This window comes from Malurus melanocephalus, unplaced genomic scaffold, assembly GCF_030028575.1.
Source record: "Malurus melanocephalus ecotype Western Australia unplaced genomic scaffold, MMel_1.1 scaffold_240, whole genome shotgun sequence".
Classification (NCBI taxonomy): Eukaryota; Metazoa; Chordata; class Aves; order Passeriformes; family Maluridae; genus Malurus; species Malurus melanocephalus.
Genome location: NW_026623472.1, coordinates 589,007 through 602,275, shown reverse-complemented (window position 1 = coordinate 602,275; position 13,269 = coordinate 589,007). Strand labels below are relative to the sequence as shown.

The window sequence follows — 13,269 nt, the reverse complement described above, 5'->3', positions numbered from 1 at the left end:
TCCCTAAGTGAATCGACCCAGGGGGATGCACTGCCATGTTCTGTACTGAGCATTAGGATCCTGAAATTTTTCCTCCTTCCTTAYAACACTGGAGCTCAGTCATGACTTTAGGGCAAAGAACAGTGCTAGGGAGAGCCTTTTCAAGACCTGCCCCTTCTTTTWGCCACAGAATATACATTCTATCAGAGACCTCATTAGGTTCACTGTGCATTTGATGCCAAAAATTATTTGACCCAAGCCACTGGGGGTTGCACAACCAGAACTGCTCCCCTCTGCTCACAGTTTCCAGACACTTTCTTTTGACATCAAACCAGTTTCATTCTTAGAAAAGGAATGTTTTGAATAGAGCCTTTCACCTCTGGGTCAGTAGCAGAAATCTGGCCCTGGTTGGTAGTGACCGAAAATCATTACCAGCTGACAGCTACTTGGTGAAATGAGCTGGTGAGTCTCATTCCAGTTCCTAATGGACACATCTCAGTAAACACAGTCAAAGCTGGCACTAACTGGTATTCTCAGCCAAGAGACCTCAAATTGAATGGGGAAGGAAATTGAACCTTCCTCTTCATCTCCTGCCTGGGTTTTTGGAATATTATGGACAGGCATTTTATACCTGCAGCATTTCCCAGGCTGTTTTTCCTCTAAATGGCTTTYTGAAACTTTGCAATTTTCATGCAGCATGACTCAGCACAGCCTGATCTGCCATCTCAGTATAATTAGACTCATCTTATAGTTCCTCTCAGTAGAAGCTAGCTGTCTGATGCCARCTCTCAGTACAAATGGTAAATCTGATGTCATATCTCAGTATGAATGGAACYGTCTGATGTCACTTCAGTGCTAACAGGACATTTTATAATATGTCATCTAAGGCTTTGGGGGAAATCTTCTAATCCATTCACTATGCTTCACTACAATAGAACATAACACAGTATAATGTGTAGGTTAACTTAGACAGCTTCAGGCAGATTTTGGATAGATGGATAGATGGATGGATAGAAACATTTATACAAAGTATACATACATTATATCACTCTATTGATTTTTAAAAAGTTCCAGGACTGCCTCGCTATAATGAGATTTTTGAACTTTGTGTTGCGATCAATGAGGGGAATATTATTGGCCTGGAGAATTGATATACCCGCTCTCTGTGGCTTGTTCTGCTCCTGGACTGCCCCTGCCCCCAAGGTGTACGATTCCATCAGACACTTAACCTCTTTTACAGTGTCATCAGGCTAAAAGGAATCTAATAGTGACACGGGACTTGTGCTCAGCACTCTGGCACTATTGCTTTCCTGTCACAAATAATTTATAGCTTTCTATTTCCATCCCTTTGCCTGCACCCCATCCCCTTTTTCTGTTTCTCTGGGCTGGGGGAAATCAATAAACTCACACAACCAGAGTGGCACTTCAGGGGGTTTTAGGGGGAATGTGAGACAAGAGGGAAAAAAAGGAAAAAAAAAAAACAGAAAAGAAGAAAAAAAGTTATAGTATTTGCCCTAGCACACTTTTCAGATCAGCTCCTCACCTGGTATAAATCACATGACCTCAGAATCTGGCCCTGAGACCTTCAGACACTTTTTTGTATAAGTATTCAGAAATAGTTTAGGGAACTGCTCTATATAGGGTAAGGATCTGAATCTCCCTCCCCAACTAGTACCTTGACATTCTCTGTCTCCAGCTATGTCACAAGCAGTCTCTCTGACACTCCAGTTCCTGGTCAGGCTTTATCATGTGTATAGCAGAGTTTTTCAGCATGCTGAGGTGAGATGTTCCCTTTCTTTTCCTAAAAGAAATTCTTTTAATTTTCAGGGGTTGTGGTTTTTCAAAACCGCCCTCACAATGCCTATCTCTATCCATGCCATACCACCCACTATGCACACATTTGCTCTTTGAAGTTGTGCCAATTTATTCTTTAGAATGAATTTTTAAGGGAAGCTCTCAMGTTGGCAGGAAGAATCTTCTATTTGCTTTCACTTTCTGGAGAGAAAATGAGCTAATATAATGCAGGGCAGAGGGTTCCAGAAACTCAGGCTGAAGAACATCTGCAGCCCTCACCCTAACTGGAGTGGCTGAAGAGAGGAGAGGCTTGTTTTAGTCTCAGAAAGGAAGCTGGTCTCCATGGCCTTCATAGGCCATGGCTTACATGCTGAGTTCCTTGGTGGAACAGTTGTTCCTGACTCACAGATGTGCAGTATCTGCCAGTAGCCAGGGACTTTGCCAGTCAAGTAGCAGGGACTAGCGTTTTAATTCCACCACTGACCTCAGCTGCATTTAAGCCAGGGACCTAGAGGGGAAACACTTCATGTAACAGGGAACAGAGAATTGGCAACTACAGCTAAGTTTATTGTYATTCTGAACTATATTACAAGCTTTGTGACATCTTTTTGAATTTCCATGCTGTGTTCATTCACCACCTGATAAACACCAATTTTTGCCATTTGATGGAACTTTTTTTCCTGGTGAACCATATCCTGTCACCATTCMCTGCAGATGCCTTCTGCTCTCACCTTCTCAAATTATGGAGGGCAAGGGCTTTGGGCAAGCCTTCCACAGTTCAAAGCACTTGGTCTTTCAGAAGGGTATCTTTGAGGTAGACAACTAAATTTTCAGGTAGAAAATTAAAGCCACATCATTTGTAAATTCAGGAACGTCTCCATTAGCTGCAAAGACTGCCTTGTGATTATACTCACAGATCAGACCATAAATGGCAATGCAGCTGTTAACACACAGAAGATCCTAGCTCACTCACTGAACACCGTCCGTATGTAGTGGACACCCAGGTTTGGGATAACAATGACAAAGCAGAAACAGGATGATTCTCTGAGAACTGGGCTATTAAAGCAKTAGAGTCAGGACCACAAGGCAAACGGAGCTACTCTGCTGCACCAAGTCCTCTGATCAAGTCTTCTGATATCTGAGACTGTGGGTCTGCAAAGGTCCAGAGAATATGCACTTGAGTTCTGAATGTCTTTCGCTCTTTTCCAGGATCATCAGAACCAAAGTTCAGCAACCTTTTCACCCAACACCAGACGGGAGTGGGACAGGTGTGACTGCACCAGGACATACTATTGGTAAGTAGACCAGCATGAGGGATGGTGACAAGTGGAAATGGGGATGAAGCTTAGCTGAGGGAACAAAGTCTAAGAAGCAGATGCTAAGCAGAGCAGAAGGGTAGAGGGGATGGGAGGAAAGAAGCCTCCATGGAAATCAGAGTTTTCTGTTCTTTGTTTCCCCTGTTGCATTGTAGAGAAGTGAATCACAGAGAAACTAGCCCAAAGTAGGTGCTTGTCCAAGTGATTCTGCCTTAACATCCATTTCACATTCATGCTTTCTCCTTCATCTCCCTACAGAGAAGTATTTACTGCTGTCCTAAGTTCCAGTCWTCACCTTTTCTCTCGTTCTTACTCTGTCTCTCTTCTTCTCCCCTATCAATTTTTCTTCTCTCCTCTCCCTTGGCTGGAACTGGTCCATTTCTTAGCTCTAGTAATACACAAACATGGGTAAGATATTTCAGCTGTCTCACAACTAGGATCGTCGTTGTTCTAGTCCTGCACTCAGGCATCTTATGTGTGTATTTCACTGAGAAAATGTTTTCTTTTTGCTGTGGGAGATGTTTTGCTGGTTTGTCAAGGTGGACAGAAGACAGAGGCTTAACACAGTGACCAAATGTCTCCTAGTCTGTTTGAAATTGCTGTATTAGCTGTGAGATGAGGTACCTTTTAATCTGTGAGCTGTGTGGTGGATATGTCTGCTGTTGCTAGCCTTATCTAGTGACAAGTCACACCAGGAAAAACATGCATTATTCTGGGATACTGTGAAATACAGTGGCTTATTTGTGGTCTAAGACACTTTCTTAGATTCYGTTGGTTATTGAGAATCTGCTACTACACAAGGATTTACTGGAAAATGCTCATCTACATGGGACAAAGCTGGTAGATAAAATCCTATACACAAATTGTATTCAGGAGTACAATGGAATTAATGGGCCAATATGGAAGAGCATTTCTGGATGCCCTTTTAATCTGGACTTGCTCACTGGACTGGCAATCACTGATCACAACAGATGGAACTGGCAGAGTTTATTCCTTCTTGGAACAGTAGTGCAACATCTAGGGAATGCAATGGCTGASCTGGGATAGTGATCGTGACTGCTTCTAGTGGAGTCTTTCATTGCTCTGGGATGTACTGAGAAGTGTGGGTCTACATTGGATAGTGTTGAAAGGTTCTGAAAGGCTTGTGTTGGAGGTATTGATTGCGTCAGGTCAGTGCTTTATGAGCTGAACGATGAATAGTGGCCTGTAAGAGAACTGGGATATTCTCTCCATTACTGGTACACACTGGGAGACAATAGGCATGCCTGCTGGTTGCATAATTCTACCTGGTCTTCTTTCTAAAGGCCTGATTATCATGAAGGGATCATTTCTAATCTGGATAACTTGAAATTTTTGATGTATTGAAAATTCATGAGACGTCTTGGACAGCCAAGTGCCAGAGAGTTCTGCCTATTGATATTGGTCAGTACAAAAGGACGGTACCAGATTTTCATTAATCTGGATGGTAACATGTGTCACCAACCAGTCATTCTAGTAGGAAACTTAATTTATTAGTCCAGCACTGAGGTGCTACTAACCTAAGCTAAGATGGTAATTTTTCAATAAGTCTTTCAGGTGGGCATRTAGGAAGTTAGTCTGCCTAAGATACAATATGTGCACTCCTTGTGAAAAAATGCTGAGAGGAAATGATCTGGTAAAATATAGATGGACTACGAAGTCATAGAGAATGTGGCCTATGCAGCATTTCACTCAGTTACCTTAAAAGCCTGCTCTGAACTGTGATGTAATAACAACATTTAGATTCTTGTCATTAATGGCCCTGTACTGGAAGGCTGTGAAGCTACAGTATAGAAATGGACAAGCAAAGCTGGGATGCAGCTTTGCTGGGATGCGGTAGAGTGAGTGTAAGTCCTTCAGCATGAGGGACTGGGAATCTGCTTAGTGCCCAGGCTTTCCTGCTAGACTGGTGACATGCATAGCTGTCAGCTGGGGATCCCTGAGTGCAGTGCTGCTCTCCTGATGGCCCTTTTTCCCTTTTCCTTTTGTCCAGTGCCCAGCACAGCATCCCCTCCTGTCTCCAGTGCCTCCAATGATCCAGTGGGCTCTTACTCCATTAACGGGATCCTGGGGATTCCTCGGTCGAATGGCGAGAAGAGGAAACGTGATGAAGGTAGGGGGAGGGGAGAAGCTCATCCTCCCTTTTATATTCTTTGTCCCCATGTACAGGCTCCAATTTCAGGCCAAGGTTTGCAGCTGCTCCAGGGGCTAGATCAGTTTTAGCAACAGAGACCAGTTCCCCGTCACTGCCCTGCTGGCTTGGAATGCTCTTCTTCCGAGGTCCTTTCATGACAGGCTGCGTCTCCAGACATCTGCTCAGCAGGCAGAGAGCCGTCTCCATTGCTGGAGCTGATCCCAAGTTCATTCACTGCTGGAAATGGCTGGAACTGAACTCCCCAGGTGCCAGCAGGTGCCCGGACTTTGAACTGTGGGTAAACATGGTTTCCCTGACTCACTTGTTTTCAAACAAAATGCCATCTTGGAGAAGCACCAGCAATGTAGGAGCTGTCTTTCATTCCCCTTGCAAACAAGTTCCTGCCCTGTGACATGCCACAAGCTACATTAGCTGGTGATCACAAGGGCCCAGTTTTCAATGAGTAGCATCTACCACAGCAGAACTGTCATGCTTGCAACAGTCTGAAAGCAGAACAGGAGGTCTTCTGAGTACCATTACTGTGAGGTTGTTTTCTAAGCCTTTCACTAAGGCCCTAAGGAAATAGGATTAATATATCTCCTTTTGCTTCCTACTTGCTCCAAAGTATTCAGGACAAAGATCCTGAAATGAATCAAAAGCCGGAGCCACCACTAAACAGGTTGAGTCAGGAATGGTGGGTAAGGTCTTGGTGCTCTTATGGCGGCTTTTAAACACTTTTCCTTAAATCTGGCTCTTTTAATTTGATTTGTTCTAAAATTGAGGGCTGGGAGGTGAATGTTTCTAAATATACTGGCTGATCAGTTTGTTGGGTTCAGCCCTGACTTTGGTATGTTTCTTGTTGCGTGGAAGAACCTCTTAGGACAGGTGGCTCAGTGTGCTGTGTGTGCTGTAATCCCAAGACTGTGCAGTGCCAGAGAACAGGAGAGCTCTCTGTGATACGTCGTGAGAAGAGAAAGCTCTCCTGAGACAGATGCTGCATTTTGGGGTTTTGCCAGTAATTTTCTCAGCATTGGTTCACATGTGTAAGTTTTTGATCCAAATAAACACAACAATCCTAAGAATAAAAGGCAGTCATCATGCTCCCTTTCTCCTTAATAYGAAGTAAAACTAGTGGCAAGGCCCCAATCCAGTTTCTGTTAAAGCAAATGGGAAGATTTTTGCTGATGTCATTGGAAATTGGATCGGGCCCCAGAGGAAGATCCATTTCCCAGCTAGATGGCAGTAGGGCCCAGCTAAGAGAAAAGTGTAGCAATGGAAGAGCTGAGCTGACGCCTCAAAGTAAAAAAAGCCAGAAATAAGAGACTACAAGTACTGCAAACCTTTCCTGCATTTGCCGTCATTACATATATTGGAAATAGAGAATTTCAAACTGAACGACATGCTTCTCTAATGGTTGTGCAGATCTCCTGGCAGTTATTTGGGGATTTTGTGAATCCCTGTTCTCATCCAGTCCAATGTGGTGATCACCAGCTCTCAACATGGTGCCACCACATCTCATTAGAAACGAAGCTCTTCAAWCTGGCTCTAGCTACTATTCAGGCTATACCTGGTAAGATCATCCCATTTCAGATGCAACCACACAGTCACTTCCAGCCTCAGAATTTGACCTTTCTTTAGAACAGTACAATTAAAACCAGAAACAACAGAGCAGCCATCTAAGACTGTAACACTTCACAATGATATATTGACAGTAAAAACTATTCTCTGTGTCTGTCCTTAATTCATCCCAGCGTTTATTTAGGCAAGTGACACTATGCGGCTCCTTGCTGTTGGCCAAGTGCCCATATATCCTGCTAGGAATCAAAAAAGTACCAGACAGTCCTGCAGATATTGCTTGTCTTTAGCACTCAGAGTTTTAGGGAGCAGTTATATGACATGCTCGCAACTTCCTTMGATAACAGCCTTAATCCTGCCATCCCAGATATCTGCTGCAGGGACACACTGTGCTCCTGTCCCTGAGAAAGCTCACATGGGACCCCCAGCATCTGCTGAACATCTCTAACCATGAGTTGAGTTATCTGGGCTCACACTRGTCTTCAGAAATGCTGAAAAACATTATCCCTTTGCAGGGTTGATTGCTAAGATTAGAAGGGTCCAAAGGGAAGTTTTGCAAAACCAGTGACCTGCACTCATTCCTGGGTGGTCTGCTTTGTAGCTCTGAAGATTCTCACTGCTCCTAGTTGAGATGGGGATTAGGAAAAGTCTGTCAAGAAATCCAATGCAAGTATTTCTTTCATGCTCATGCTGGATGCATACACTTTCTCAGTACTTCCCAGAGCTTCTGAACTCTTCATTGCAGTTTCTTTCTTAACTGCAGAGTTTATTCTCACTTTGAAAAGCCCTTGTGAGCTTTGCACATCTACTTTCCCAGCATTTAGGGAATGGTTCTTCCCTAAAGGAGGCATAAGAAGCAGCACTGCTCACTCTTTCTTTCCGCTCTGTTGGACCAGTTCTGCTGCAAGGATTCCTCTGTGAGGAACGCAGTTCAGCAGAGAGGGGGAAGTACCAAGCTGTTCCTGAATCACCAGCTCTGAAAACCTTGTTAGCAACCTCTGTGATGGCTGGGGGGAACAGGGTGGGAGAAAGACAGGGGAGCTTCTATCTGAGCACACCCCCTCCCCCAGGTCCTCCTTGCTGCAGCTGGTGCCTACATTAGATAGTAGCACAGATGATTAAGAAGAGGAGAGATAATTATATGTCAAGATGATGTRGCAGAACTCCCAAGTTGGACAGAAGGAGCCAGACAGATCCATGAGGTGGGCTCAGAGATGGACGCTGACAGCCAGGTGTGTCCCTCACAGGGAGTTAGAGGGAAGAGTGGAAATCCCAGCCTACCAAATATACTGGTTGCCACTGCAAGGGTGGCCTGAGAAACCTATGGCATTGAGAGGCAGCTAACTGGGAAGCAGCTCTAAGTGTCCACTAGTCACAACAAGGAACTGTCTGGTCACAAGTTTTTCCTCAAAACTCGGTATGTCTTCCTCAGTTGAATGCCAAAAAAAGATGGTCAGGATTTGCCTGGTTAAGACCACATTTCTCTTTTGTTTCAGTTTTTAGCCAGTGACTGCAAAACTTCTGACTTCTGTGACAGATTAGACAGAGTTGGTCTCCTGTGATTTTTAAAATAATTTGGCTAAAATAGTTCACCACCATTTGTGTTGCACAGTGTGTGCCATTTCTTGTGGTCTGTGGGCGTTGCCAGCAGTACTGTAACTTCCGTCTGATCTTCCCCAGCATTTACACCCATCTTCCAAAGGCAAAAGTGACCCTGCAGCATGTAATGACTTTCCCAAGACCAGTGAGGTCTTAAAATATCAAGCTGCACCTGAAAACAGGAATTCCTGGCTCTTCATGATTCGAGTGTTGTACTACTTTGTGATGCCAGGCAACCATGCTCAGCAGGATCATTGCCAGACTAAGAAGCAGCAATACAATGTCAAGAAGGACAAAGAGGAAAAAATATGCAGATATTTCTGCTGTTTCATAACCTCTTGATCGGTAACAAAAGGAATAAGARCAGAGGTGACCCAGAGGCACTAACAAAAACTTAGTCTTCCACATATTGTAGTCTTGAGCAGTGTTCAAGGAAAAAGAAAGAAATGCAAAGAAAGGGAAAGACAGGTGTATATATATATAGATGGATATAGATATATAATCAGATAACAGAAAAATAATATATCAGACTGCTGCCAACACACCACAGCAGCTTCAGCTGGGTGAAAYGTTGGCGATTTTTACAAAACCATTCTTATAAGACAGGGCCCTTTCTTTCCATAACAGGCCATAAACARACTGCCTGTGTAAACCCAAATTCTCATTTGGGATTCATCTTCCAGTGAGGTTAGTGCTGTAACATTCTCAGCATTATTAATCTTGGTCCTTGACAGTATCTGTAGTATTTGACAGCATTACTGGCAATAATATCTGCAGTGCCGACAATGGCAGAGATAATATCCCCCAGCATTATCGGCATTAGCAGGGATCATATCTGCAGCCTGTTATTGGTGGGAGCAGACGTAACGTGTCCAGTATTATTAGTATCAGTAGTAATAAAACCCAAAGGCTTGTTAGTGTGATCAGTGCTAATATCAGCAGCAGGTTTGTGGGAGAGGAGGGGATGGAGTGATTGCTACTGTAAATGACAATAATACTAGGGCTGTTTGCAGCAAAGGAATCCCCAGCAGAGATGGGGGAGCAAACCCGAGAAGGCAGAGTCTCTCCTTCTCTTTCTTCACCTGTCATTTTGATGATTAGAGTGACTTACATTGATGCCCAGTAATGCAGGAGTGYGGGGGGGCAGTGAAGAGTCACCAGCATTTCTGCAAGTGTGGTGGTATTTCCCCAAAAGCGTTAGCTGTAASTGTGCAGATGTTTCACCATACTCTTAAAATGGGATTAAGCTATGCTGAACAGCATGCTGCCCGCTCTCTGGAGGACCATCTGCACTGGTAGTCCTGCAGCTATAGGATAGGCAGTATCACTGCCCTTCTCTTTGGTGTTGCTCACATAATTTTCTGACTGTTACTGCCACAACACCCTCTACTGAAAAGCAGTGCTTTCCTTACAGGTAATTTTTCCCACTCCAAATGAGAGGACCGTGAGTGCAGAGCAGGGTTTTGATAGTTTTCAGCTTGGGACTTTTCCTGTCTTGATATGATCTCATTTTCCTATCGGGAAATTACAAACGCCTCCTTCCAGTGGAGTGTGAAGCAGGGACATCTGTGATAGTCCCAGTACCAAAAGTTGTTTTTTAAAATACTTCCCTAGGACAGAGACTGTTTTAAAGAACTGAGCTCAAAATTTTCTTCAAGTGTAAAGTAGCACAGAAGTGGAGAGGTGTGTAATGTGTCTAAGTTTTTGAGAAGATACACAGCAGTTGAGTATACCACTGCAAGTATGATCCCATTTGTGTTGTTCAGAGTGGCAGTGATAATATAATTTGGGAGATTTAGCTATGACATTTCAGATGACCGTGTCTTTGTTAGTGGCACTGGTATGTGCTTGCAGGCAGTGTGGTTGTGGTGATCCTGTCGTAACTATCACTATAGGTTGTGTGTTTGTGACACTAATGATGAGATTAACTGTATCACTACTTGCTCTGCTGCCCCATTACACTCAAGGCCATTACACTCTTCACAGAAGCAGCTGTGAATTGTTTCATGTGGTATGTTTGCCTCACTGCATGGCACTAAAGTTGTTTCAACATGGTAATTGTTGGTACACTGGTACAGTTTCTACTGTGCTGTCACTGCAATTCATAGAGTTGTTACTGCAGCTGATGCAATGTGTTAGTTGAAAACAGACTGTACCTGGCCATGACAATGAAGCCAATTTAGCTATGTCACTGCAGCATATTCAGAATGGTATGAATGGTTCAGCATGTTCAGAATGGTTTTCATGAGGTATCATATCAGTGTTCCATAGCACACTGGGGCTGTTTCAGGACACACAGTGTGCTCATGCTGTCATCTGCATTATGACGAGACTTGGCTTATGCTGTATTAGAGCAGAGGTCTTGCCCGTGACTGTCCTGTAGGGAAATGCACTCATTCATTTTTCTATGCTGCCTATATACTTTTGCAGAGTATGAGTGAGTCATTCCACTTGACTGTGTCATGGCCTGATGCATGTTCATGTCTGAGCACATTCGGTGAACTTCTGTTCTCCCAAAACCCTAATTGTTGAAGGCAACAGGGTGTGTTGGGACTCCTGTAGTTGACACAACAGCACTACTGTCTGTGGTATGGCTGCATTGTTTCACAGTGTGATTTTTTGTCTCCACAGCTGACCTGTTTGTGTTATTCTATATGACTGCTTTATTGCAGGTCAGCAGTAGTCTTAATGACATTGGAGACACACGCAGTTGTATTGCCTCAGGTGCTAACCCCATGTTCCAACCATCGCACACAGTTGTGGGGTGTGCACACAGCTGTATAYGGCTGTGCAGATGGAATGAGGAGATTTTGGAGTCTTTCACACTCTCAGTGTCTTACTCCTACTTTCTCTGGGACTGTGCTGTTTCATGCAGAGCGGCTGAGTTTCCAGGGGCTGGCAGCTTRCAGCAATGGTGCATCTCTGCAAACAGGAATGGTCACAGGGGACCAGGCTCACTGTGTTTACACACACAAGTCTAGGTAACACTAYCTGACATTCTAGGTGAAAATATAAACTGAGAGGGAGTTTATTCTCAGTAGCCACCCACTTCTCCCTCCTGAAGGTYCTTGGCTAGTGAGTCTCCTGGAAGGATGTAAGAAAGGCATCTGCTACTCATCCTGCACCTCTAAATAAACTGCAGGAGGATGCCAGAAAAGGAAGAGTATGTATGAGCAAAGAGCGGAGGGAGAAACTGGATAAAGCAGAGCACAATGAATAAGCAGCACAGGACTGTCAGAAAAGTGGGCTGCTGCATTAGGAATCTGGAGGTCAGTCTGTAAGCAGGAGATACAGGATATGTGTGTTCGTGTGAGCATGTCTGCACACACCCTGGGAGTTTGGGGAGTACACATTGCTGAGGAGGAAGTCGGGTAAGGGAGAGTTAACAGCTTACATCACAGAAAGCAGTTTGGACAGAATGCCCTGCTTCTAAAGCTTATAGTGCTTCTTAGTTTGGCAGGGGTTAGTATTTTCTGAAGACAAACTGGTCTGGCTTCAGTTGTATTTGTGTGCATCTCTGTGTATTTGTGCCTCTAGGAATGCACGCCTGTTTGTTTTTGTATTTCTGTGTTAGGATCGCTGGTTTCTACTTATCTGTGCTTAGGTACTGGGGTGAGTGACAGGCTGGACCCGTATTTTTGTGCATGACTATGGAGACCTGGAAAATATGTACRTTAAGCTGTATAATATTGCCTAGTAGAAGAGTGCATACCGTGGATCATATGGATGTCTGGGCATGTATGACTCAGTATTAGTGCTATGTATTCCTATGAATGRCAGGTATTTGTATTCACATTTTGAGCATATATGTGAATGTTTTATATTTGTATGTATATTCTGAATGTATGTGTTTTTACATACTTGGAGTATCACTGTATCTTTGTGGATGCTGGATATGAATATGCAGCCTGTTAGGGCTGTGCACTTCTGTATACAGTTTGTACAGATGTGYGTTTGCATTGAGGTTATATATTTGTGTGTATGCTTTTTATATATACATACTGGTTGTTCTTGCCTGTATAAAGGCTGTTTGTTTATGTAAATACTTTGCATTTGTTTACATTATTTGATTCTGTATATGTTAATTTAAGAGATTACTTTGAGTTACAGGTTTTCATTTAGTTAGTGCACATATACTTTTGTAAGTTATTTGTTTATTCAGAAATTACATTTAATTGACATGCACCTGCATTAGTATTTCTGTGYGTCCCAGCTTGCATTCTTGTGTCTTTAATACTACTGGCTATGTTTTGTGGGTGCTGCTTATGCAGAGTGCTTTTCTTTACATTTATTTGTGAGTACTATGAGTGTGTGCTTGCCTGACTGTTTATTACAGGCATTTAGTTTGTGGTTAGATCTTCTCCCACTTTTTGACTCACTCTTGGGAGGGGTTGTTGTAGCTAAGGTGTCAACAGGAGTYAGGCAGCTACAACTCTTCCCAGTGCTCTGCCTCCTCCATGAGTCTACCTGTGCAAAGGCTGCTCCCCAGCTTTGCTAGATGCCTGTCTCTCTGGCTCTCCTTGTTTACTTTAGATGAGTTTTACATTGGGTATATCTGCAATCTGGGAGGTGACTTACATTTTTTCATGAATGTAAAGTGGACAGGAGTCAAGAGGGAGCATGGTGCCTGAATTCATGAGGATCCCAGGTTAATGCACAGTGAATGACAGAATCAGCTGCAAAAGGAATCGGAAATAGCTGGCAGTGTGCAGGCAAATGGTRTTTTAGAGGGTTGTTAGTTGTTGGTATAACAGTGGATGAGGATGCCATGACAGTGAGAAATGACACTATTTCAGAGTCAAGTGTCATGGCAATGGACATAAGGGCAATACTACCATGGAATCAAGGTGACAT

General features: G+C 43.6%; 1 protein-coding gene across 4 annotated transcripts in view; it reads left to right on the top strand.

Annotated features, from left to right (window-relative positions):
- Positions 1-13,269, top strand: part of PAX2 (paired box 2) — an 83,022-nt gene that overhangs the window by 30,346 nt on the left and 39,407 nt on the right. For 2 of the 4 annotated variants that reach the window (XM_057375144.1, XM_057375147.1), the window contains exons 4-5: positions 2,983-3,068; positions 5,101-5,220. In XM_057375144.1, coding sequence (XP_057231127.1) covers positions 2,983-3,068; positions 5,101-5,220 — 206 coding nt within the window. The remainder of the gene's footprint in view (positions 1-2,982; positions 3,069-5,100; positions 5,221-13,269) is intronic. The other 2 variants (XM_057375146.1, XM_057375145.1) reach the window with 1 other exon arrangement.